This window comes from Ahaetulla prasina, chromosome 6 (assembly GCF_028640845.1).
Source record: "Ahaetulla prasina isolate Xishuangbanna chromosome 6, ASM2864084v1, whole genome shotgun sequence".
Lineage (NCBI taxonomy): Eukaryota > Metazoa > Chordata > Lepidosauria > Squamata > Colubridae > Ahaetulla > Ahaetulla prasina.
The window spans coordinates 69,919,847-69,946,353 of record NC_080544.1 but is presented as its reverse complement, the minus strand read 5'-3'; the positions used below and the strand labels follow the sequence as shown (position 1 = coordinate 69,946,353).

Below are 26,507 nucleotides of genomic sequence, written 5' to 3'. Positions count from 1 at the left end.
ACGTTGGGCTGCATTGAAGTAGAGTCATCCGCAATCTTCCTTTGCATGCAGTATTTTATTTGCAATTCCTAATTGAACTGAAAGAAAACTCCCAAGATAAAATCCCTTTGATTTTCATTATTATATAAATAATACATTTTGGAAATTTTAATGCATCCCTTTGCAAGCATTTTTAAAGCAACAGAATGCAACTCCAAGTCACATTTTTAAAAATAAAAGCTTTTTTATTGGCTTTTGATTTTGTTTGGTTTTGTAAGTCTACTATTACAGAAACTGAAAATAAACTTCAACAACTGCAGTTCTACTCTTGGTTATGAATTGGGTTGTGAAGATGCAAAGTCATATTTTGCTTTCAAGCTATTTCACTTCTCTCCATGCAATGTCTTTTTCTTCATGAAACAAATCCTCCTTTTTAAGGAATCACTTTTTTGTATGTTATATGAAGGTGCTGAGTCATTGGTTGCGTAGTAGTTGACATAGAGACTGTCTGTTCTAGTTTCCCCTCAGAATTGAGCCTGAATTTTCTAGTAATCTAAAAAGAATATAAAAAAGACATTATGTATTATTGAGGTCTGCTTAGAATTCAAGAAAACAGCAAAGCAAATTAAGATGAAGGGACATAAACGAATAAAAATGTTCCCAAGTACTACTATAATATGCATAATTCAAATCCTCGCAAAATTCCAAGCAGGATATTGAGTCTTATTTCAATGTTTATCTTTTCATTTTGACACTTATTGGAAGGAGAAACCTTTTTAGAAGGCTTCTGAACACAAACCAGAATTGTGGTATATAATACAAAAAGCACAGACTAATGGGTACCCTTAGAATAAAAGTACAGAAATCTGTCAGTAAATCATGGTGATCTCTTTGCTTTGTCTGAAACCTACATTTGCTTCTAATTTGTCAAGTTACAATTAAACAATGTAAGTAATAAACCTAACAGTAATTCTTAAAAAGAGAGGTAGCAAAGAATAGTTTACATTAAATACCTTTGAAAATTACAGGATACTATGTCAAATAATTTATTATTGGCCCATCTAGCCTCACAGGCTTGTGGGGAAAATAAGAGGTAGAAGGGCTGTTAGGTATGTTCACCACCTTGAGTTATATATAAAAATAATTAAGGCTAGATCAAAATAAATAACTAAAATAAAATTTCACATAGCAAACCCAAACAGGGTACCGGTCTCCTGCAATGCTCATCAAATTGTTTCTAAAAAACAATTCTGTTTCTCATCTAGGTTTTGAATCTGTGGTGCCCTTTGTCCCTTTGAAATAGTATTTTAGAATGAGAATGAAATATCTGGGATTGCAAAACCCTCCCCAGGAAATTCTGCCAAAAATTGTTCTTTTGGGGCAAGTGTTCAAAACAACTTGAAAAACAGTTTGCCTGGTACAGATGAATAATAAAAATTGCACAGCAATAATAGTAACACATCAATGTCTATTAAAGGACCAATTATTTTGAGGGATATATTATGAAAAAAGACAACTACTGCAATAAAATCTGTATCTATTCTTCTTATTCTTATATCCCAAGTCAATCCACTGCAAGATAAAGGCCTCTTCAGTGAAGTTTATGGACCATAATCTACAAGGCTAGTTCTGTGCAGGCTGGCAAATAGGTGTATTCTGTCTTCCCAATCTAGGGCTAAGACTAGAAGAGTAGAATTTGGGGATCTGGGTCCTAGTCCAGGACCCTTATCACTACACCACATTTTTAATTTCCCAATGGAAATTTTTTTGGGGTGTGTGGATGTGAAATTCATTATTGTTAGATAATTACCCAGAAATAGTATAGTAAATATCAAAACAGAGCTCTTCACTTAAGACATAAATATCAAAGATATAGAAAGGAAGAGACCTGAATAGCTATGTAAAAGAATTTGGACTAGCAAGTTAGTCCAAACTTTGAGACTATTAATGTGGCTGGAAGTGGCAATTTTAGATTGCATGAACAGTACTTTCATGCAGTACTCACCAGAAGTAACTGCTTCAGAATAAATTCGAACTCTATCTTGAGTATTGTGTCCAGTTCTGGACACTTCACTTAATTCAGACTATTTGAAGCTAGTTGAGAGAAAGGTAGCTAGAAAGATCAGGAGGGCATGAGCTAAGTCCTGTGAAGAGACATTGAGGGCACTGGGACAGTTTGACCAAATATTTTGGCTAAAAACTTATAGCTGCTATAAATCTCTTTATTCTTCCTCAACTCTAGAAACCTTTGGTCTCTAGTTAAGGAGAGAAAGGATGCTATTACTCCACTCAAAGAAGAACAAGATACTTTTAAACCAAACCTTTTAAATTAATTGTGAAAGCTGCTTGTCTTTTGAAGATGGGCAAGGATATATTGTAATGTGATCAAGCTGCTATCAATGTTTTCTGAATTTATCAACAGTTTCAGAATAAACTTTTTTATATTTATATTTTGCAGGTAAAAGTATTTTTGTTATTGGTTTTTTGGCAGAATTGTTAAATTAGCACATACTCAAAGATTCTCATACTTTAACTAGGATTTATATTACATATCATAAAGATTTGTGAAGAACAATGCCAGTACCCATTTTTATTTAACCTCAATCCCAATCTACCGTTTGATTTTAATCCTATATTCTTTCTAACTCCAAATATTTGATTAGATATGCATAAATGGTCAATTAATGGGATTTCTATAGGGCAGGTGTGTACTTATAAATATCTTGCGTTTCAGATTCAGACCTTCTTATCTTGGAGCACATACTTCTCTTGACTGACCAGTGTTGCTCAATGTATTCACAGAGTAAACAAGGTCTTTCTTGCTATGATTATTTTGCACTTTCTCTATAGGGATTCAGATTTGTACTTTTATAAAGTATAATATCCTAAAAGCTTTCCAGTCCAAGTTTTTGAAAGCTATCTTTGCAATTCCAAACTGTATCAACATTGCTGCCTTACGGCTAGAGGCAGAATGGGTTTCTGTGGGTCCCATAGCCTGGTATTATCACATTAATTAGTGTTAAAATCTTCTGATCCCACTAGTTCTCAGGTACCATTTTAAATCACAGAAAAGGAAGTGCAGGACCTATTTCACAAACAAAAGCCAGGAAAAGCTCCAGGCCCAGACAAGATAACTCCTTCTTGTTTAAAAGTCTGTGCTGACCAATTGGCCCCCATCTTCACCCATATTTTCAATAAATCACTAGAGATGTGCTATGTTCCTTCTTGCTTAAAATGCTCTACCATCATCCCAGTGCTGAAGAAGCCCACCATCAAGGAACTGAATGACTACAGATCAGTTGCTTTAACATCTGTAGTCATGAAAACCTTTGAAAGGCTAGTGCTGGCTTCTGGGTGGCGCCACCTTTCTCGCTGGGTGCTAATTTATGGCACTCCGCATTGAATATGGTAAAAGCCAGATTTAACAACTGATCCCGGCTTCATTTCTCTCTCTGGTTGAAAGAGAGAGACAGAGCAAGGGGAAGGAATTGGGTAGATTCCCCTAGGGGCTTTGTTTTTGTAATACAAAGTCCTGAACGGTCGAATCCCCTTATTTACCCCTCCCCCAACCTCCAGTATTCTCTGCGCTCCTGAAAAAGCAGGAAAAGAGGAAGATGTCCACTTCTGCTAGCAATTGATTTCTTTTTGTGGATACGAAAAGTAGGCGGAACGAGTGTGAGGAACAATTATTGGTTTGCAAGTATTTTTGATTTTCTGACTTCTACCCTTTAAAAAAAAAAAAGGAATTTCCGCCCCCCCTTCAGTTTCGTTTTGGAGAAACTGAAAGCAGAGCGATACATCAAAGGGAGCTTTGCTGTTGAATCGAAACTGAATGGAGATTTTATCTTATTGTGTTTGACTGTGGACTGTTGGATTATATTACGCGGTTTAAGTACTTTACAAGGGGATTCTCAGCAGGAATTTTGTTATGGGGGTTCTTTCAGAAGAATGGATTCGTGACTTTATACAGGACTACACAGAAAGTATGTATTTAATTATTCAAAAATACGAATTGATAAAAAATGGGGACGTTTTGGATGAGAGTTTGGAGCAAATTAACCAGTGCAATTATTCGGAAAATGGAATGGAGGACATACAAATAAAAGTGGATAAATATGAAGATTTGATCGTGAAGAAACAAGGTGATCTAAAGAAGTTTTCTTTAAATAGTTTGGATGAGCTGCCTGAATTTGTGCTACAGGAGATTGTCCTCAAATGGAAAAGACCCACAAGCTTAATGTTTCCCAAGAGTTCTCTTTTGGACTGATGGAATATCGGCAGTAATTTTTGGATTTCTGGACATAAGGAATTACTAGGAAATATTGTGATTGACTTTTTAAAAGGAGCAACGAAGGAAAGACAGAGATTAATGCACCAAAAAAAATGGCAAGAGACAAAAGTATTATTCTTGAAACAAGGTTTTTTTAAAATATTAATAGACAAAAATATTAGTGTCCCCGAAAGACAATTTGTGATTATAAGAGACTAGATATTTGGATATACTGGATTTTGATGAGGAAGGACTAAAGTTGAATAGATATTGTAATTAATTAAATAATATTGTAATTTTCTCTATTGAAATTTTATAAATTTTATAATCTGTTGTATTGAACTTTAAATAGAATATTCTCGAAAGATCTTATGTAAGAAAGACTTGGGGGGGAAATTATATGGTTATATGGTTATAGAAGCTATAAGAGAGATATTCTCTGAACTAGGTTGGATTTTTATGCTTTAGCTGGTTTTAAATATTTTAGGATTAATTTGTTCTACTGATTTATATATTTTATTACTGTTTATTGTTAATTTTTTGAAGGATTTGGTTATGTAAGGAGGAAGTCAGAGCTAGAGAGGGAGAATTGGTATAATAGTTTTGGGAAAAATTTTTTTAGCATATGTTTGTTTTATTTTTAACTATACCTTGTGTTTGTTCCGGGAAGCCAGCGGGGGAGGGGGGAGGGGGTTTCTGAAGGGAGAGTGGTTGGGGGGAAAGGGGAAAAAAAATTTTTTTTGTAAAACTTTTTGAATAAAAAAAAAAAAGAAAAAAAAAGAAAGGCTAGTGCTTTCCTACTTGAAAACCATCACGGATCCACTCTTAGACCCCTTGCAATTTGCATGCCGAGCAAATAGATCAACAGATGATGCTGTTAATATGGCTCTGCACTACATCCTACAACATCTTGAGTCTCCAAAGACCTATGCAAGGGTCCTCTTTGTAGACTTCAGTTCAGCATTCGATACCATCATTCCAGACACTCTTCCAACTAAGCTAAACCAGCTACAGGTACCGGAACAGACTTGTAAGTGGATCACAAGCTTCCTAACAAACAGGAAGCAGCAGGTGAAGCTAAGCAAGATCACATCAAATACCTTTACAATTAGCACAGGGGCCCCCCAAGGCTGTGTGCTCTCCCCACTTCTCTTCTCTCTGTATACCAATGACTGCATCTCCAACGATCCATCTGTCAAGCTACTGAAGTTCGCAGATGACACAACAGTGATTGGTCTCATTCGAGACAATGACAAATCCGCATATAGACGAGAGGTCGAACGACTAGCCTTGTGGTGCAACCAAAACAATCTGGAACTGAACACGCTCAAAACTGCTCAAATGGTGGTAGACTTTAGGAGAAACCCTTCCATACTTCCACCTCTCACAATACTAGACAACACAGTATCAACAGTAGAAACCTTTAGGTTCTATCATATCGTAAGATCTAAAATGGACAGCGAACATCAAAAACATCATCAAAAAAGGACAACAAAGAATGTTCTTTCTGCGCCAACTCAGTAAGCTCAAACTGCCCAAGGAGCTGCTGATCCAGTTCTACAGACGAATTATTGAGTCTGTCATTTGCACCTCTATAACTGTCTTGTTCGGTTCTGCAACCCAACAAGAAAGACACAGACTTCAGAGGATAATTAGAACTGCAGAAAAAATAATTGCTACCAACCTGCCTTCCACTAAGGACCTGTATACTGCACGAATCAAGAAGAGGGCCGTGAAAATATTTACAGATCCCTCACATCCAGGACATAAACTGTTTCAATTCCTACCCTCAAAACGACGCTATACAGCACTGCACATCAGAACAACTAGACACAAGAACAGTTTTTTCCCGAAGGCCATCACTCTGCTAAACAAATAATTCACTCAACACTATCAAACTATTTACTGAATCTGCACTACTATTGATCTTCTCATTGTTCCCATCACCAATCTCTTTCCACTTATGACTGTATGACTGTAACTTTGTTGCTGGCAATCCTTACGGTTTATATTGATATATTGACCATCATTTGTGTTGTAAATGTTGTACCTTGATGAATGTATCTTTTCTTTTATGTACACTGAGAGCAAATGCACCAAGACAAATTCCTTGTGTGTCCAATCACACTTGGCCAATAAAAAATTCTATTCTATTCTATTCTATTCTATTCTATTCTATTCTATTCTATTCTATTCTATTCTATTCTAGCAAGAGCTAAAAGCCGTCTTCAACTTCTAGGATTCTCTTTGGACAGCCTCTTCCGATTTGGATGTGAAAATGGCAGATAAGATCTCAGAACCACTGAGCTATATCTTTCAAAGATCCTGGAGCACAGGGGAACTGCCAGAGGACTGGAAAAGAGCTGATGTAATTCCCAGCTTCAAAAAAAAGGGGGGGGGGAAACAGATCCAGGAAACTACAGACCTATCAGACTGACCTCAATACCAGGGAAGATTCTGGAAAAGATAATCAAGCAATGAATCATTGAACACCTAGAAGCAAACGAAGTAATAACCAAAAGCCAACATGGGTTTGTCAAAAACAGATCATGCCAGACTAATCTCATTGCATTCTTTGACAAAATGACAAAATTAGTGGACCAGAGGAATGGTGTCGATATAATTTACTTGGACTTCAGCAAAGCATTTGATAAAGTAGACCATAACCTACTACTAGATAAAGTAGAAAAATGTGGGTTAGACAGCACCACCACCAGATGGATTAGCAACTGGCTGACCAACCGCACTCAACGTGTAGTCCTCAACGGAACTACATCCACATGGAGGGAAGTATGCAGTGGAGTACCCCAAGGCTCTGTTTTAGGCCCAGTACTCTTCAACATCTTCATCAATGACTTGGACGAGGGGATAGATGGGGAACTCATCAAATTTGCAGATGACACCAAGCTGGCAGGAATAGCCAACACTCCAGAAGATAGACTCAAGATACAGAAGGATCTTGACAGACTTGAACATTGGGTGCTAACTAACAAAATGAAATTCAACCGTGAAAAAAATAAGGTTCTACATTTAGGCAAAAAACAAAACAAAATGCAAAGGTACGATATATGTGGTACCTTGCTCAATAGTAGTAACTGTGAGAGGGATTTTGGAGTCCTAGTGGACAACCATTTAGATATGAGCCAGCAGTGTGCAGCAGCTGCCAAAAAAGCCAACACAGTTCTGGGCTGCATAAACAGAGGGATAGAATCAAGATCATGTGAAGTGTTAATACCACTTTATAATGCTTTGGTAAGGCCACACTTGGAATATTGCATTCAGTTTTGGTCGCCACGATGTAAAAAAGATGTTGAGACTCTAGAAAGAGTGCAGAGAAGAGCAACAAAGATGATTAGGGGACTGGAGGCTAAAACATATGAAGAACGGTTGCAGGAACTCGGTATGTCTAGTTTAATGAAAAGAAGGACTGGGGAGACATGATAGCAGTGTTCCAATATCTCAGGGGTTGCCACAAAGAAGAGGGAGTCAAACTATTCTCCAAAGCACCTGAGGGTAGAACAAGAAGCAATGGGTGGAAACTAATCAAGGAGAGATGCAACTTAGAACTAAGGAGAAATTTCCTGACAGTTAGAACAATCAATAAGTGGAACAACTTGCCTGCAGAAGTTGTGAATACTCCAACACTGGAAATTTTTAAGAAAATGTTGGATAGCCATTTGTCTGAAATGGTGTAGAGTTTCCTGCCTGGGCAGGGGGTTAGACTAGAAGACCTCCAAGGTCCCTTCCAACTCTGTTATTATGTATGTAAGTTAAATGCCGGGAGGATCTTAAGCAGAATCTGAGATACTGATTTTCAATCAGTATCCAATCTTATGGTCCACAGATTCATCTTGACCAAATTGAACACAGCCATCCATTGGAAAACAGTGTGGTTTGGGGACATGCAAAACTCCATCAGAGTATCAGAATCTCTGGAAAACAATACAAAGTAACCTCTGCTCTACCAGTCTTAAAACAAGGAGGACTAGATCACTGGACTAGATGAAAAAATCCTAGCAGTGATGCAGGAATGTGAGTAAAATTATTATTTGAAGAATTTTAAATATTATAATAGCACAAAGAAACCTTTGCATCAAGCAAATGTACTGCTGATAGAATTAGCTGCAAATGTCCTAACCCTAAATTCCATTTCATTGCTTTCATTTTCACTTAGCTAAAACTAAATGGAAAGGTCAAATAATTACAAAATATTAGAAGCATGATGTGTGATGATTCAATTAAAATCCATCAAAATAGCAAGTGATTTTCCACAGTGGTAATATAGCTAGAGCTTTAGAAAACACACAATGGTGATGATACAACAGCTGAGTTTTCTGGTCCATCCACTATTATTACAAACATATAGAATAGAATTGACCAGAAATACAACAGTTTGAGGGGAATGTCATAGCAGAATTATATTGTTTGGGCTAGCAGTAGGATGCTAAGTACATATTCATCAACTAAATGATGATTAAGCATACTCACTTGCTCTACATGAGGTTTCTTGGCAAAAGAAATCCTTGCTACTGAGTGGGAAGCTATAGAAAGCTCTTGTCCATTTACCTCTCCCTCTTCCACTTCCACCAACCCTATAGAAAACAAATGAACATTAATATCCATAGGGTTCACAAAAGTATATCAACCATACCTCCCCAAAATAATGATTTACGAAAACAAAAAAGTAGATACCACAACATTTTCTAAGCACTTTCTGGAAAATCAAGTTCAAAATTGGGATTAAAAACAACTAATGCAATAAGATTAATACCTGTGTTCTGAGCACTAATGAAGGCCACCTTGTTAGTGTCAGGTTGGATGCGGATAAATCCACATTCTCGATGCATTGGTTTCTTGGTGTCTGGATGGAAAGCATTGAAACTGTTGGGATAAAAAACAGTACTATCTGCATTCTCCACATAAATCAGAATTCATTCAGCCATTTCCCTTCAATATTATTTGAATGAAAGAAATTTGAGTAGCATTCTCATATATTCTCTTTAAGTAGAAGTACCACTGAACAGTACTCAAATGTAAAGTAATATGTTTGTCATAAAATTATTGTCGGAAGCAAGATATACTTCTCTCTGTTATAATATTGGACCATTTTTATAATCTTGCTTCAGAAAATAATTTGTCAATGTCATTAGATAACTATCGGACTATCTGACATTAGAGAAATTCAAAAGTAGATATGTGAAAGTAGTGGGATATTGTTTTTTCTGTAGGCACAAAATGCCCCAATTCATGCTCATTATAAATTCTTGTTCATTGATCATCTTAATCGGTTCGTGAACATTAATACTAGGAAAAAGTGCTATTTCTAAACAACAGATCCAAAAGAGATACAGCAAAAAAAACATGCTTTCCCATATAACCTCCTTGTTCTCTCACCTACATTTATGATGTAACAGAATAGTTTCCTCTATTTTAATTCCTTCATGCTACACGAAGGAAGGTTAGGTGCTTATGTCTAGCTTAGATGGTTCCTAAAAAGCTATGCAAATAATGTAAAAACCACCAATTCCCTTGAGCTAGCCCACAAGAGTTAAAATGTTTTTAATTATTAACAATTAACAAAGAGAGCTAAATAAGTCAAGGTCTCTGTGGCAGCCGTTTGGGAACTTACAGTTTAGAAGGAGGTTTTCTTCTAAAATTAGTGTACCAGTATTCTCTATAGTTAAGATTTTCTTTATGCCTCATTAATATTTAGGAAGTCAAAAGCAATAAATTATTATTTACTACATATTGTTTCAGAGGTGTTCTTCTTAAACATATGAAAAAGAAAAGAAAACTCACGAGAAATTCAGCATGGGTTGACCAACATGAGAGATGTGCACTTCTTCAAGGTATTGGAAGGGCGTCATTGAAGGGAAGGTACCATCTCCAGGGGGATCTGAAAGCCAAGTGCCCAGCATCCAGGAGAGCGGTTCAATCACAGGATTCAACTGTGCAGTTTCTAAATAAATAAACAATGTGAGAGTATCAAACTGTACCAGTTTTTTGAAAGTAGCAATAGGCAACCTCCCTTAATAAGTTGTATAAAATTCCAGAAGAAATGATAAATTAATAGATCCTTATAATGCCAGCTTTTTAATTGCAAAATAAAATAACATTTACAATAATGTATTTTAAAAGCTTATTAAAAATGTATTCTTTTGAATTTGGAGAAAACCTAAAGAAAATCAATGGAGTGGTTGTAAAGAAAAATCAAGTTAAATTTGTTCCACAGATATCAGCTGGGGCTTCTTGGAAGCTATAATATAGACAATAATCTACTTTAAAAGGATTATTTTAAGAGTCTAAGGAAATATATTTTATGATCTTCTGAAGCTTAAACAGGGCTGAATTTGGAGTTAAACAGTATTTCCATGGAATGGAAACTAAAAATTGATAAGATATTTGGGGGGGGGAATGAATTCAAATAACAAAATTGAAAAATGAAGGGAGGCTAAAGAAGTGTTTATACTACCATCTAGTGGATGAACTCACATTATAGCAACTCAAAACATAAAGGTACACAGCAGACTAAGCAACATTTTGCAAATGTTTAACTTATATTTGCTTATGGAACTGCAACCAGAACTGTATCATTGTGCACAATAGAAAGGTATTCACAGATTCAAGTTAAATACATACTCTGTAGGCATTACACTTTCATACATTTTCACTGACACACACCTCCACATAAACAAAACACACTAACTCCAGGAGGGAATAAAGAGGGCAACTAGGTCACTAACACTCCATGGCTTTAGAGTTTTAGGGACCAGAAGGGAAAAAAATGAAAACAGATTGGGAAGGGAAATAGAATGTATTGGTAGCTATTAACAATGAATGCAGAAAAGGGTGTAAGAAATAAAAGGATGGATTGAACTATGCTATTGTTTGAGTAAGCAATCTGCAATCACACTTAAAACTATTTTTAAATTTGCCTAGGGATGAACATGAAAGCTACCCACAAACATTAATGGAGAAATCAGATATTTTAATGCAGCTGAGTAACGACATATAAGTACACAATCAGTCCTGGGTATTTTCCCCTTTTTTTGTGGGTGGAGCAAAAAAAGGAACAGAAAACTTATTAAATATGTTGGCATGCAGTAGAAATTTTATATCATGATTCATACAATTTAAATATAAAAACTGATCTAAAATCCAAAAGCTACATTTTAATAGATTTGTTCTGAATCATTTTGCTCACAGACAACTTGATTTATTCTTCTATATCATAATTTAACTAATTTTCCAACCTGATCATGCAAGCAGCTTTATTTTTATTTTTGGATTGAATTAAACCAAAGACAATGGTGAAATATAAATAGTTCCCTAACTTAGAAAATTGATCTGAAACAAAATATTATATATTATTAACCAGCAGCCTTTCCCAAAAGCCACATACAAACAGTGCCTAAGCCTTGCTCATTCTCTCCCTCCTTTTAGTACTATGCTAAATGTTGTTTGGTGCAACTCAAAGCTCCTATTTTACATTGCAAATACTGTAATAGTACTTAATTGAACAGCTTCAAGGAGTGCATAATTTCACTGAATGTGTATTGCTTTCCAATAAATTAGTATGGTTACATGATTTTAAAATTTTTGATACCTATCTACTACAATCTTATAATGATATGATTATATATATTTTGAAAAGGGGAAACTCATGGAACTACATTTATTTATATAGTGTTAAACTAATAAACATTACAAATGTTTCAGTTGACCTATCAACTTTATAATCCTCTTCTGAATAGTTCATCTAATAGTTGTGCTGTTAGATGCAGTTAATAGTAAACAGTTTAAAAATAATAGTTTAAAAGCTTATGAATGTATTATAGTATTTGTGAGGACTTAATTCCTGAGAAATGATCAGTCACAGAAAAATAATAATATGTTATACATTTTTAACTGTGTATGTATCTTGAATACAACAATATTTTGTTTGCATTCATGCCCTGGAAATTGAGCTTAATGTTAGCCAAATTCTTGCCACCATAAATAAACATTGACACAATTGAATTCAAAACCATATAGAAACTTCCTGGTCCCTTCTTAACATTAACTTAACATTAGCAAAGTGGGAGAAAGAGTGTGTAAATTTGGAATTTTCTTATTTTTGGTACTATCACAGGTTCAGAAACAATCAACAATCAGCACAAATTGAAACATTATAGAATTTAGTGCCTGTGCAGCACTGATTGAAATGTTTTCTATATGCAAAGGAAAAAGAATAGCAATCAGCAGTGTAATGTAATATCTTCTTCTTCCTAGTGTATTCCCACAAGTGCAGGCTCCGCTTAGCAGAGTAATTTAATATACAGTACATAAAACATAACCCATATCGCTATATGCGAAATGTATTAGTACTTCACTTTTAAAAAGTAACTATTTTATACAGTACCTGTTTGCATTTCACCACTGGCCATATTTTGCAATATTATTTATAGCTTGCTTACTTAAGATCACTAATTCTTTCCCTAGCCTCCATGAAAAGCTGCAACAATCTAAGGAACAGGAAACAATCTTTGGACTCTATAAAGGTTACTGCAGTGTTTTCTGGGATTTGTAGTCAAATTTAACAAGTTATGCAGAACTGATGGGAAACTTTGGCATAGATTGTGATTCATAATTCTTTTTGGTTCCTTCTGCTCTTTCATAAAGATAAAGCACATGCTAGCATCCCATAAAACAAAGGCAAGCTTTCAATACTGTATTCAGTTTGTAAAACAGGGCAGAAACAAAGGAGGAGGAAGTTAAAAGCCAGAGTGAGAAATGTTAGCATGACTAAATAATTCTTTTGCTAGTGAAATCCAATTTGCCAGGCTTTCTTTTTTATAAGCTACTGTATTTTTCAGAGTATAAGACACACTCCCCCCTCCCCAAAAAGAGGCTGAAAATTTGGGTGCATCTTATACTCCAAATGTAGCTTTTTAGACAGTGAAGCAGTCTCCGTGCTTTGCCTACTTTTCTCATTGCTGCTCCCTCTCAGCTGTGCTTTAGAAGCTGTTTTTCAGTCCTAACGAGGCACTAGCGAGTGAAGCAATCTTCCAAGCTTTGCCTGCTTTTCTCATTGCTTCTCTCTCTAAAGATCAGCTTTAGAAGCTGTTTTTTTATCCCCAAGCAAGGGATAAAAAGCCTGTGCGCGCTCAAAACCAGCAAACTAACGTGCTGAAGCTGACCAGACTAAGGACGCTAGCCAGATGAATACCTGGTAGGTAGATTCCCCCCCCCCATTTTTCTCCCCAAAAACTAAGCTGTGTCTTATACTCTGGTGCGTCTTATACTCCGAAAAATACAGTAAGTAAACAAGGGATAGAAATGGTGGCAGCCTACACACATTTACAAATGAAAATGTACCTCAACAATATTATAGTTCATAATCAGTGTTATATGAAAATAAATTTATGTTCCAAGCATAAATTAGGGGTCCTGGGTGCTCTCTGAGTTTGGTTGTTTTCTGGCAGATATTTCATTGCCCAAACTAGGTAACATCGTCAGTGCTATTCCATCATCACTTGCACTGATAATGTTACCTAGTTTGGATAATGCAACATCTGCAAGAAAACAACCAAGCACACAGAACACCAAGGACACCAATTCAACCCTCAGTTACAAATATTCTCCTTTATCAGTAAAATATAAATGGTTATAAATCTAATTAGGGTTATAATCTAATTAGGGAATATTAAAAAGGCAATGTGGCCCTGTGGGTTCTTTTGACCAGATTTAAACTGTAGCATCAGGTAACTTAGCCAACACAGAATAAATGTAGTTCCTAGATTTCTTGTTTGGAAAGTGCAATATGGCACTGACCTAAAGCAGGTGCACATGACCAGGATTAGGCTCAAATACTGAATCCTTCAAGCCCAAGTCATCTAAATTTTAAATTTGTATTTAAAAGTTTTAGGTCATCAATTGAATTAATTTTCTATTCTTTTTTGCTGTTTTATATGTATTATATGTTTTCTGTTGTTTTTATTGGCTGTGAACCGCCCTAAGTCCTTCGGGAGAAGGGCGATATACAAATATAATAAATAATAATAATAAATAATAATAATAATAAATTAGGCAGCAATCTATTCCAATTATCATCTGCAACTCTCTGAGTTGGGAGATGTGATTGGGGGCAGGCAAGCTCTTGGGCAGGCGAAAATCTTACCCAGTTTCATCTGTTAAACCTCTGGGGAGGCTGTGGGCTGTGCTGGTTTAGTGAGACCCTGTCTGCCACACAGGACTTCCTGCCACTATCACTCTCACCTGTAACTAATTAAGATGTGGCCCAGCTGAGCAACCAGCCTGGGATCTCTCACCCATCAGCTGGATTGGTAGGCTAATCCATAGAGACTAGCAGCCAAAGAGTGTGAAAAAACCACCACTATCATTGGAGCTAAATCAGCAATAGGGCCAGTATTAGGTGTGTCACTTTAGTCTGTCATTTTAACAACTGGGTCTCACAAACAGAACTCAATGCTTGTGCACAAGGCCCTTTGAAGGTAGCACATGAGGGCAGGAAGCAAAACAGTTGATACAATCCATCTCCCAGCAAAGGTATCAAGACCATTGTGAAACAGATTTAGTCCTACTTACCCGACATTCCCCCCTCCAAGGAGAAATGTATATAGAGGGAAAACAGAGCAACTGGCCCTTGAAAATATTCTATGCTAAGAAACTTCGTTAATTATCTTACTTTGTCTACCTGTTTCTCTTAAGGAAAAATCTGATGCAGCAGAGTTCTATCCTGTATCCTGTGCTATTTAGCATAAATATGAAATCAATGAGCAGATCACCCAGAAACATCAATACACTGCTGTAATTTAATTCTGCTTGAGCCAAGACCAGAAAAAGATGAATGTCAATACAGATCTTGTAAGCAATGTGTAGCACAAAATCCATTAAAAATTTGATCCAGTTTGTTTCTGATACTTAGTTCCTTCAAAATGTCTTGACTATCTGGTTTTAAATGTTTTAAATGTTTTCTTCTTTTGAATGTTTTTCCTAGGGTTTTTTTTTCCTGTAATTATCATGATTGAGGAAGGATATACAGGTAAAACTCAAAAAATTAGACTATCGTGCAAAAGTTCATTTATTTCAGTAATGCAACTTAAAAGGTGAAACTAATATATGAGATAGACTCATTACATGCAAAGTGAGATATTTCACGCCTTGATTTGTCATAATTTTGATGATTATGGCTGACAGCTCATAAAAACCCCAAATTCACAATCTCAGAAAATTAGATTATTATATGAAATCAATAAAACAAGGATTGTACATAGAACAATATCAGTGTAGTAAGTACTTAGTTTGGGCCCCTTTTGCATCAATTACTGCCTCAATGCGGCGTGGCATGGATGCTAGTAACCTGTGGCACTGCTGAGGTGTTATGGAAGACCAGGATGCTTCAATACTGGTCTTCAGCTCTTCTGTATTGTTCGGTCTCATGTCTCTCATCTTTCTCTTGGCAATACCCCATAGATTCTCTATGGGGTTCATGTCAGGCGAGTTTGCTGGCCAATCAAGCACAGTAATCCCATGGGCATTGAACCAGGTTTTGGTACTTTTGGCATTGTGGGCAGGTGCCATGTCCTGCTGGAAAATGAAGTCAGCATCCCCATAAAGCTCGTCTGCGGAAGGAAGCATGAAGTGCTCCAAAATCTCCTGGTAGACGGCTGCGTTGACCCTGGACTTAATGAAGCACAGTGGACCAACACCAGCAGATGACATGGCTCGCCCACACAGACTGTGGAAACTTCACACTGGACTTCAAGCATCTTGCAGTGTGTGCCTCTCCATTTTTCCTCCAGACTCTGGGTCCTTGGTTTCCAAATGAGATGCAAAAGTTGCTCTCATCAGAAAAGAGGACTTTGGACCACTGAGCAACAGACCAATTCTTTTTTTCTTTAGCCCAGGTAAGATGCTTCTGACGTTGTTTGTTGTTCAGGAGCGGTTTGACAAGAGGAATACAACATTTGAAGCCCATGTCCAGGATCCACCTGTGTGTGGTGACTCTTGATGCACTGACTCCAGCCTCAGTCCACTCCTTGTGAAAGTCCCCAACACTTTTGAATGGCCTTTTCCTGATAATCCCCTCCAGGCTATGGTCATCCCTGCTGCTTGTGCACCTTTTTCTTCCACACTTTTCCTTTCCACATGACTTTCTATTAATGTGCTTTGATACAGCACTTTGAGAACATCCAACTTCTTTTGCAATTACCTTTTGAGGCTTTCTGTCCTTATGGAGGGTGTCAATGATGGTTTTCTGCACAACTGTCAGGTCAGCAGTATTTCCCATGATTGTGATTTCTACTGTACCAGACTGGGAGACCATTTAAAGGCTCAGTAACCTTTGGCAGGTGTTATTGCTTAATTAGCTGATTAGACTGGGACAGTATGAGTCTAGAATATTGAACCTTTTCACAATATACTAATATTCTGAGATTGTGAATTTGGGGTTTTCATGAGCTGTAAGCCATAATCATCAAAATTATGACAAATCAAGGCGTGAACTATCTCGCTTTGCATGTAATGAGTCTATCTCATATATTAGTTGCACCTTTTAAGTTGCATTACTGAAATAAATGAACTTTTGCACAATATTCTAATTTTTTGAGTTTCACCTGTACATTTTGTTAAATAAATTGACAATATGCTCCTATTAAATTGTATCCTATTTTAAAAATAAATTAAAAGGATTAGGTAAGAAATTAGGCATTCAGAATAAACATTATATAAAAATCTGAAGGCTGGCAACAATTGTTATCCAAACAAAAGAAATGAGCACATAATTTTCCCTACAGAATATCAAAATATATCTGTGATTTTTACTGGTTTTTCTTAAACAGTAAGAGTATAACAATAAGTAACAGTAATCGTCCCTCAGAAGTTCTTCGGTATAGCACATATAACATAACTAAAGCCATTGTTTAGTAGCAGATCATTAAAAATTACACCAATAAGAATTATTGGTGTAATTCTGAATGCCAAATTATGACAGTCGAACGGTCCAACGGTCAATTCTCTGGTGCTTAACTCATATTATATAAAAATTCTGAATGTTTCCATCACAATATCAAATGTAGTACTTGTTCTTTTAACTGAAAGTGCATGACTTTCATAGATTTCTTTGGGACAACAGCTATAATCAGTGAGATAATTGAAACTGGGACAATTAAGAGGTTTTGGAATGCAGGCAAGGAAAGCATTCTGACCTCATTTCAAACATCTTTTTCTTTTGGCCCACATTCATCAATAGTGTTTTACATCACTATTGAGGAAAAAAAACTGGTTCCTAGTGCTGATAACCTCAATTTTAGGAGTGAAAGGCAGGATTTGCCGATTCCCAACTGGAAAGATACACATCTTTCCAGTCATCTGGACATCATCTGGTCCTGTTTGCAGGCTTTAGTAAATTTGCATTACTAAATACACAGTTTACTTGTAAAGAGAATATAAGAAATGGACGTGAAGGACAGGAAGAAGAGTCACTACCAAGAAACTAGATTGATTGATAGACGACTGAGTCTGGCCAAGAAACTAATTTGAAAAAACAAGGTCCTCTAATTCACAACAAGATAAAGTGAAGGAGGGCGGCAACACATTCAAGATTTGAAAGATTCTGTAACTATAGCTGTTGCCCTTAGCATTGCATCATTTATTTCTTTTCCAATTTATTTTGGGTGTAATTCATGTTTGAAACTTCATTCAAATACTGGTTGAGTTATATTTTTGGCATGACCTATATTTATATAGGTCTGTATTCCACCACTTGACAGCCAAGCCTTCAATTCGAACAGAATTAATTTTATCTCTTACGAAATGCTATACTAATCAAGGGATATGAATTTGTGGGATTTAAATATGAGAAAATACTAATAGCAATGAGGAGGGAGTAACTGCATAGCAGCATGAAGTGAAAAGAAATTAAGATTAGTGAAAGTGAGCTGTGAGCTATGAGTAGAAGAGAAGAGGGAAGTATTAGTATGTCAGCTTATTGGAGAAGGAAGAACTCAATTGAAGATAAAATGGAAGGGAAGAAAGACAGACTGAGAGAATAGAATAGAATAGAACAGAACAGAATAGGATAGGATAGAATTTTTTATTGGCCAAGTGTGATTGGACACACAAGGAATTTTCTTGGTGCATATGCTCACAGTGTACATAAAAGAAAAGATACTGCATGCAACAAAGAAAAATCTAGGTGGGAACATTAGTTAAACATGAGAATGAAATGTTGGAGGCGCCAGATGGTAGAAAATATTGATGGCATGCAAGGAGTGAGTAGAATAGTGAAAGTGATCTGAAAGTGAGACAGCTGGTAAAAATGGGATGGATGGCCCAGAGCATTATAGGCAGCAGAAGCAGAGTCTATCTTTTTGGAAGTTTGCTACCTGTTCAAGTCTCATGGTTGACTTGGCTGGGTATATCCATAAGGATTATTCTGTGAGGTCATTTGATTGCCTTCACTTTTGAACATGGTGAAAACAGATAGGGAATGATCATGACTTTAACTATTCCATGAGGACCACTGGTGGTAAATGGAATTGGTCTTGTGTAAAGTTATTTGGAAAAGCAATCTATTTGAGGTGAAGATAAAGGAGGATAAAGGAAAAATTAATAAAAGTGGAGTATATGGGTTGGACCTGTTGATAAGGAAAAAGATATATGGTCTTCTCCAGTTGCAAGATTGATTATTCAATCAGAGTAAGTTTGGGGAGTCAAGGCTGGTATTTTCCATCAGTTATGGATACGAGTGGAGTCTACTTGGGGAGAGTGGAAATATAATTGATCTTGGTTAGGATTAGGGTAATTAGAGAACATTTAGATGGGATTTCTGCAACTAGTAGTGGCTGCTAAGTAACTCAGGCATGGGAAGCCAAATGATGGAGAAAGGATATGGGTTGCTAATGAGTGAGAAGTATAGAACATTGGAGTATGTGACTGTTATAATTAAAAATTAAGATGAGAGAGTGATGGGTGAGAATCCCTTCTAGGCAGGCAGGACCAGAACTTGAGAACAATAGAATTAGAAGAGGAAATAGAGGAAGAAGTGAATATCATAATAGTATTGAGAGAAAGAGCTATGGCAAGAGGCAAGTGTGAATCTTTCTTGAACAGGAAAAAAAAAAAAGAAACATCATATTTTATGTTAGATACCTGCACATTTTGCCATCAATTTTTCTCAGCTGTGAAAGTGCACAGTATACTAACCACAGTCCTGGGGCAACAGGTTGTTCAAGGGGAAATTAGTCCTCTTCAGCTCATCCAGCTTTTCCTTCAGCTTTCTAACCTGGCTGTCAGAGCGGCTGATCTTTTGCCTCAGCTGCTTCAGCTCTCCATTCTTCTTTTCTACTTGTTCTCTCAAACAACATACTTGACTTTTACTTTGCCTAGAGGAGAAACAGTAGGAATGAAGGGAATCAATGAGCTTGCATGCTCCTGAAGCAGACATAATGACCTCATTGATTGACATGGGGTTGGCATCAGTCTCTCGCTTCTGACCTACTACAGCTTCTGTGGCTGATTTAGGGGTCAGATCTGCAGGGGATGCAGACATGCTTTGGGAAGATTTCTGGGGGATAGCTGTAAGAGAAGAAGTAGAGGAGGCTTCTCTAAACCTAGTGTCCTGCTCCACAGGGTTGTTACCAGAGTTTGATTCCACACTTCTCCTTAACCTTTTTCTTTCTAGTTGTTCCTTTGGAAATGATTTCTCTCTAGTATGCTTGGAGAAAAAGCTGTAAGAATGAAGGGATCCAATAAATTTACAAGCACCTGACACCGGAGGTGTGAAGTCATCCTCTGATATACCATTTTTATCGATTTTGAAACTTCCTGGGTGGATGACCACTTCAGAATGGTCCTCAATAGAATGCTTTTCTGGCTTATGTTGAGTAACTTTTGTAACTAAGTTATCTGCTAATATCCTTCTGAGAGAACCTTCAAGTTGGACCTGAAAATTCTCCCCCTGCTCAGTCATTGACCCAATTTCAGCTTGAAGAGTCATGTGCTCCATATTATTAGTTCCTTCCATAAGCAAGTCTTGGCCAGATGATAAGATTTCGTCAACTACCTCCCCATTTCCTTCATTTGATTGATTGCCATTTTTTTGTAGAGTCTGGGTTATTATTCTTCTCTTTCTTTTGACATAAACCCTGCTGTTGCTCCTTGTTTCAGAAATATGGAATATAGTTGGGATGGCGGTGGGTTTCAGTAACCGATGCTGGTCTTCCAGCCGTTTTGAAAAGCTGTCTTTAGTGAAGTGTTCACTGCAGAGAAAGGAATATTTGGTGGGAATCCAATTGTCCCGTTGTACTGCTTTCAACCATTGAATTAATCGCTTTGAATCCTTTAATGGAAACCTTCAAAAAAGTATAAAAGCAGAACATTATTATATACTTTTTCTTTCTTTCTTGGAATCATGAAAATTACATAGATAAGGTTAAACTAAATATCTTCTGAAAAAGTTAGATATAACATACAGACATAAGTAGCATTCATTACATTTTTAAAACCAGTATTTCATAAAGATGCCGAGCTGTTTAGCTTTTGATTTATTCAATAGCTATTTTTATGAAACAATCATTTCCAAAAAGTGGTTCAACGATTAGATTTTAAAAGATTCATCATCCAAACATTAATCCTACGTGAAATTATGCCCCAAAGGTTCTCAGTCAATTAACTGCATATGATCAAACTGCAGACTAGAAATGACAAAGAATTGGATGAGATAGCTAATACAGAAATACATAATTAGGAATTCAAAATGGTTTTGATAGGTTAGAAAAGCAGGCTATTAAAAATAGTATTACACTGACTAGAATCAAACACAAAGTTATCTTAAGAAACTACAATCAAATATTCAGACAAAAGATTGAGGATACTTGACTTGGTTATATGTAAGAGATTTCTAGAATGCTCTAAACTGGCTATGAGTCATCAAGGAGATACCAAAAAATTTAGACTGCAACAAAAAGAGTAGCCTCCAAATCATAGGATTGTAGCTTCCTTTTATTTTGAGTGGTTATATCTCCACTTCAAATATTATGTTCAATTCTGGATATCATACTTTAAGAAATATTCAGAGAAACTGGAACACATTCAGAGATCAATGATAACTATCAAGATACTAGAAATCACAATCTAAAAGAAAGGTAGAAACAATTGGGTCCATTTAGTTTTTTAAAAAAACCAAGAGAAAATGAGAAAGCACTATTCAAATACCTGAAAGGATGTCAAATGCAAGATCACACCTGTTTTCCATTGTTCCAGAATGCAGTAACATTTAACATAACATAACATCAGAGTTGGAAGGGACCTTGGAGGCCTTCTAGTCCAACCCCCTGCCCAGGCAGGAAACCCTACACCATCTCAGTCAGATGGTTATCCAACATTTTCTTAAAAATTTCCAGTGTTGGAGCATTCACAACTTCTGAAGGCAAGTTGTTCCACTTATTAATTGTTCTAACTGTCAGGAAATTTCTCCTTAGTTCTAAGTTGCTTCTTTCCTTGATCAGTTTCCACCCATTGCTTCTTGTTCTACCCTCAGGTGCTCTGGAGAACAGCCCGACTCCCACTTCTCTGTGGCAGCCCCTGAGATATTGGAACACTGCTATCATGTCTCCCCTGGTCCTTCTTTTGTTAAACTAGACATACCCAGTTCCTGCAACCGTTCTTCATATGTTTTATCCTCCAGTCCCTAATCATCTTTGTTGCTCTTCTCTGCACTCTTTCTAGAGTCTCAACATCTTTTTACATCGTGGCGACCAAAACTGGATGCAATATTCCAAGTGTGGCCTTACCAAGGCATTATAAAGTGGTACTAACACTTCACGTGATCTTGATTCTATCCTCTGTTTATGCAGCCCAGAACTGTGTTGGCTTTTTAACAGCTGCTGCACACTGCTGGCTCATATCTAAATGGTTATCCACTAGGACTCCAAGATCCCTCTCACAGGTACTACTATTGAGCAAGGTACCACATATACGGTACTGGTGCATTTTGTTTTTTTGGCCTAAATGTAGAACCTTACTCTTTTCACTGTTGAATTTCATTTTGTTAGATAGCGCCCAATGTTCAAGTCTGTCAAGATCTTTCTGTAACTTGAGCCTATCTTCTGGAGTGTTGGCTATTCCTGCCAGCTTGGTGTCATCTGCAACTTTGGTGGGTTCCCATCTATCCCTCGTCCAAGTCATTGATGAAGGTGTTGAAGAGTACTGGGCCTAAAACAGAGCCTTGGGGTACTCCACTGCATACTTCCTGCCATGTGGATGTAGTTCCGTTGAGGACTACACGTTGAGTGCGGTTGGTCAGCCAGTTACGAATCCATCTGGTGGTGGTGCTGTCTAACCCACATTTTTCTACTTTATCTAGTAGTAGGTTATGGTCTACTTTATCAAATGCTTTACTGAAGTCCAAGTAAATTATATCAACAGCATTCCTCTGGTCTACTAATTTTGTCATTTTGTCAAAGAATGCGATAAGATTAGTCTGGCATGATCTGTTTTTGACAAACCCATGTTGGCTTTTGGTTATTACTTTGTTTGCTTCTAGGTGTTCGGTGATTCGTTGCTTGATTATCTTTTCCAGAATCTTCCCCGGTATTGAGGTCAGACTGATAGGTCTGTAGTTTCCTGGATCTGTTTTTTTTCCTTTTTTGAAGATGGGAACTACATCAGCTCTTTTCCAGTCCTCTGGCTGGAAAAGTTTAGTACACTAAATAATATATTAAAGTTGAAGAAAAGTATTCCAATGAACCTTACAATTTTTTTTCTAGCCATAACAGCAATTTGAAAGCGGCATCAGTTAGTGAAATGAACTGTGTGTTCCACATCATTGAATATGTTGAAGTAGAGATTAGAATTCCATGTAATGTGATGGTTGTATTGTGTTTTTAGATGGAAGTTCTTCCAGAAGTCTTGTTTCTATTTATTTTTTTAAGTGTTTTTAATAGATATAGGAGGTGATAAGGCTGAGCCCTGAGAGAGGAGTCATCAGTCTCAAAAGGGATCTAAGTTCAGCCCATCTTGAATTCTATTGACTCTTATCTGCCACCAATTTGCTTTGACAATTAGTAGTTCAGATTCTTGTAGAAAGTGCTACGTGCAATAAACCTATTTTAATTATTTAATTATTATAATTATTTAAGTATTTAATTAATCAAGTAAATAAATTTTCCTTTTCATCCATTTTTAGTTTAGTGTGTCAAAGCTAAATATTTATGTAACTCAAATTATATGTTATAGCAAATCATAATTAGAGGATACCACGCAATTCTAAGCATGTTAAGAAGTCAGTTTTAATATTTCAAAGGAACTTAAAAGAAATGTATATAGACCTCTTGTCATAGAAATTATGCATTTTTACAGTAGTCCTCCAGTTATGACCATAATTGGGACCAGAAATTTTCATTTGTTAAGATACAGAAGAAATTTAATCACATATATGGTATATAGTTGGAAACATAGAGTTGGAACCTTGCAAAGATGTCACACATCTTTTTCCAATATTTAAGCAGCAAAAATTTAGCAGCACTAATTATTTATTTTGCCTTTAGAGGTGAGATTGACTGCAATTAAACTTAACAATCAAACTAATTGTTAAATTTAATTTAAAATTAAAACCACATAACAAGCTTGATGATGTTACAATTCACATTAAAGTTCTTTGAAATAAGTCAATTTTAACCAAATTCTCGAAAACTATTAAGGATGATCTTATTTTAGATGAGGGATGTTTAGATTGGTTTAGATGGGGGAACAATGCAAGATTCAGTTGACAGCAAAGAAACAGGAGAAAGATATATTAACGAAAAGACTTCTTGAAGAGGTTATCCTTGTATAATCAATCTGTCCCACCTTGGTCCCAGAAAATAAACAATTGACACAATCAAACACTATAAACCATCTTTAAAATATGGAGACAAGCAAAAATAAATCACAAGACAATTGCATAAGAAAAATCTGGGATCCAAAGAATATTTACTACTTATAATAATTGAATCAAACTCCTATGCTGAAAAGGGAATATATGTTTTGAGTAGCAAACAGGGCCCAGACATTGTCCTTGCATTATACTTGGGAATTTCTAGATGCATCTCATTTGATGCTTTTAAACAGAGTCACTATCCAGCATCCAATCCTTATCTTAAATTCATAAAAATTTCTTCAACTGAATTAAATTGATCTTGCATATTTTTACCTTTGGACTACTTTCACATTTTAAATTTTTTAAAATTAATCTTAGATAGGAAATAATGGCTGCTATTGAATGTTTTAATTCTTGAAAATGTTTACATTTACACCAATACCAAAAACATTAGATACCATCCACTGTGATGATAATTATATATTTGTTTTTCTGTTGTATGCAAAATAAATAAAGAAAATGAAAATGCCTCATAGTTTGAATATACAGAGATGACATTTCTTGTTTTACATTGACAGCATACTAAAAAACACTATCACTTTTTTGCTTATTTTCTCATAGCTGTAATGTGTTTCTTTTGACTAGGTAGTTCAAGGGGTTAAGACACTGAGCTTGTCGATCAGAAAAGTCGGCAGTTCTGCGGTTCGAATCCCTAGTACAGATTTTCTGCGTGAGCAGGGGGTTAGACTAGATGACCTCCAAGGTCCCTTCCAACTCTATTACTGTTAAGTTCTAGTTCAAATAAGGATTCGCACACAACTGTATATATTGGATTTAAAAAACCAATCCATATTCAGTTGATACTTCTAGAATACAATCTATCTCTTGCAAGGATTGGCAAATATGCCACATCTCAGAGCAAATCAGAGATTAGGATGTGACAGGAAAATCAACTGTCAGCTTTTTTTCTTATGAAAGCGGTTGCTCCACAAGCCACCTACAGACAGATTTGCTACTCCAATGGGTGTATATTTGCAAAACTCAGACAAGACAGAACAGGTAAACTTGTGAACAACAGTAACACTGCTTACTCATGCATCCGTGTCCCACATATGAAATTTAATAACTAACTAAATAAGTAAAAATCAGAGCTAAAACTTGAGCCATATCTTAACACTGGAATGCTTCAACTACAAATCCATGGTGCAGGGTGGCAGTGGAGGATTAGGGGAGATGTCACTATAACCAAGCAAGTAGAGTCCTTCCCTTCTCAAACAAAACACAAAAAAAAGAAAGAAAAGAAACTTTTAGCCCAAAACATGTACAGTCATTTTCACAGAAGTTGCAGCCCCTTTCACTATTTTATCTTAAACTGGGCACAGATTGCAAGAAGAATGGTGGTGGTGGTGGTGGTGGTGGTGAGAATAAGAAGGATGAGAAAGGCAACAAATGCATTTTTGGCGTGCATGTGTGGCTCTGTGAGTGTGTGTGTGAAGTTGATCCCCTATTGTTGGGTGTATGTGTGAAGTTGGTCTCCTATTGTTGTGGGGGGTGAAGTTGGTCCCCTATCGTTGGGTGTGTGTGTGAAGTTGGTCACCTATTGTTGGGTGGGTGTGTGTGAAGTTGGTCCCCTATTGTCGGGAGGGGGGAGTTGGTTCCCTATTGTTGGGTGTGTGTGTGTGTGTGTGTGAAGTTGGTCTCCTATTGTTGGGGGGATGCTGACTTGGCCTGTCTGGGAGAGACCAGCAGTGAGTGATGCTAGTCAGCGAAAGAGCAAGAACTGTCCAACTCCCCAGAAGGCGAGTGCAATAAGGTACGTGAAGGGGACAGCCGGGCTAGCTTCGGGGGGCATCAGCCTGTCACAGAACTGCAAGCGGAAGGGAAACGGGAAGCTCTGCGTCGGGCTACCCGATGGAAAAGGTGCGCCTCGAGAAGCCCCGTGTCGAGGTACGAAGCAGGAGACGGGCAGGTGCGACCGCTCCTCCCCCTCCCCCTGGTTACCTGTGGAAAGAGACGGCCACTTGGCCCCGGGGACCTTTGCCCTGCCGGTTGGAGCAATTCAGTGCCGCGCAACAGATCACCATCGCTGGAGGCCGCACGGGCGGCCCTGCCTCACCCCCCTCTCCGCCCCCCCTTCAGCCGTACAACAAGATGGCGAAGCCAAGCGAGTCACACAGCTGTCTCGCCACACCCTGCAGAGTAACTTCCGTACGGAAGAAGCTGTCATTCACTTACACCCCACATGCCTTCGGTGGTACAGTATGTGAGCGAAGCGAAGCGGCGCTTACAACCACCCGCAACCCTCCTTAATTTTCTTCCCCCCCTCCTCTCCCTTTGCATCTCACCGATTGACTCGCTGTCAGGCAAATCAGAAGCAGCGAAGAACAGCTACTCTGT

General features: G+C 37.1%; 1 protein-coding gene across 2 annotated transcripts; it reads right to left on the bottom strand.

Annotated features, from left to right (window-relative positions):
* Positions 1 to 198: 198 nt before the first annotated feature.
* Positions 199 to 26,263, bottom strand: THAP4 (THAP domain containing 4). 2 transcript variants are annotated; one of them, XM_058187043.1, is made up of 6 exons: positions 26,112 to 26,263; positions 19,457 to 20,604; positions 10,049 to 10,208; positions 9,021 to 9,130; positions 8,738 to 8,841; positions 199 to 532 (listed from the first exon to the last, which is right to left on the bottom strand). In XM_058187043.1, the coding sequence occupies exons 1-6, from the start codon at positions 26,192 to 26,194 to the stop codon at positions 413 to 415; spliced, it is 1,725 nt and encodes a 574-aa protein (XP_058043026.1). In that variant the 5' UTR covers positions 26,195 to 26,263; the 3' UTR covers positions 199 to 412. The 2 variants fall into 2 exon arrangements, with proteins under 2 accessions (XP_058043026.1, XP_058043027.1); XM_058187044.1 differs by lacking the exons at positions 19,457 to 20,604; positions 26,112 to 26,263 and adding an exon at positions 12,651 to 13,465.
* Between the last annotated feature and the right edge of the window lie 244 nt (positions 26,264 to 26,507).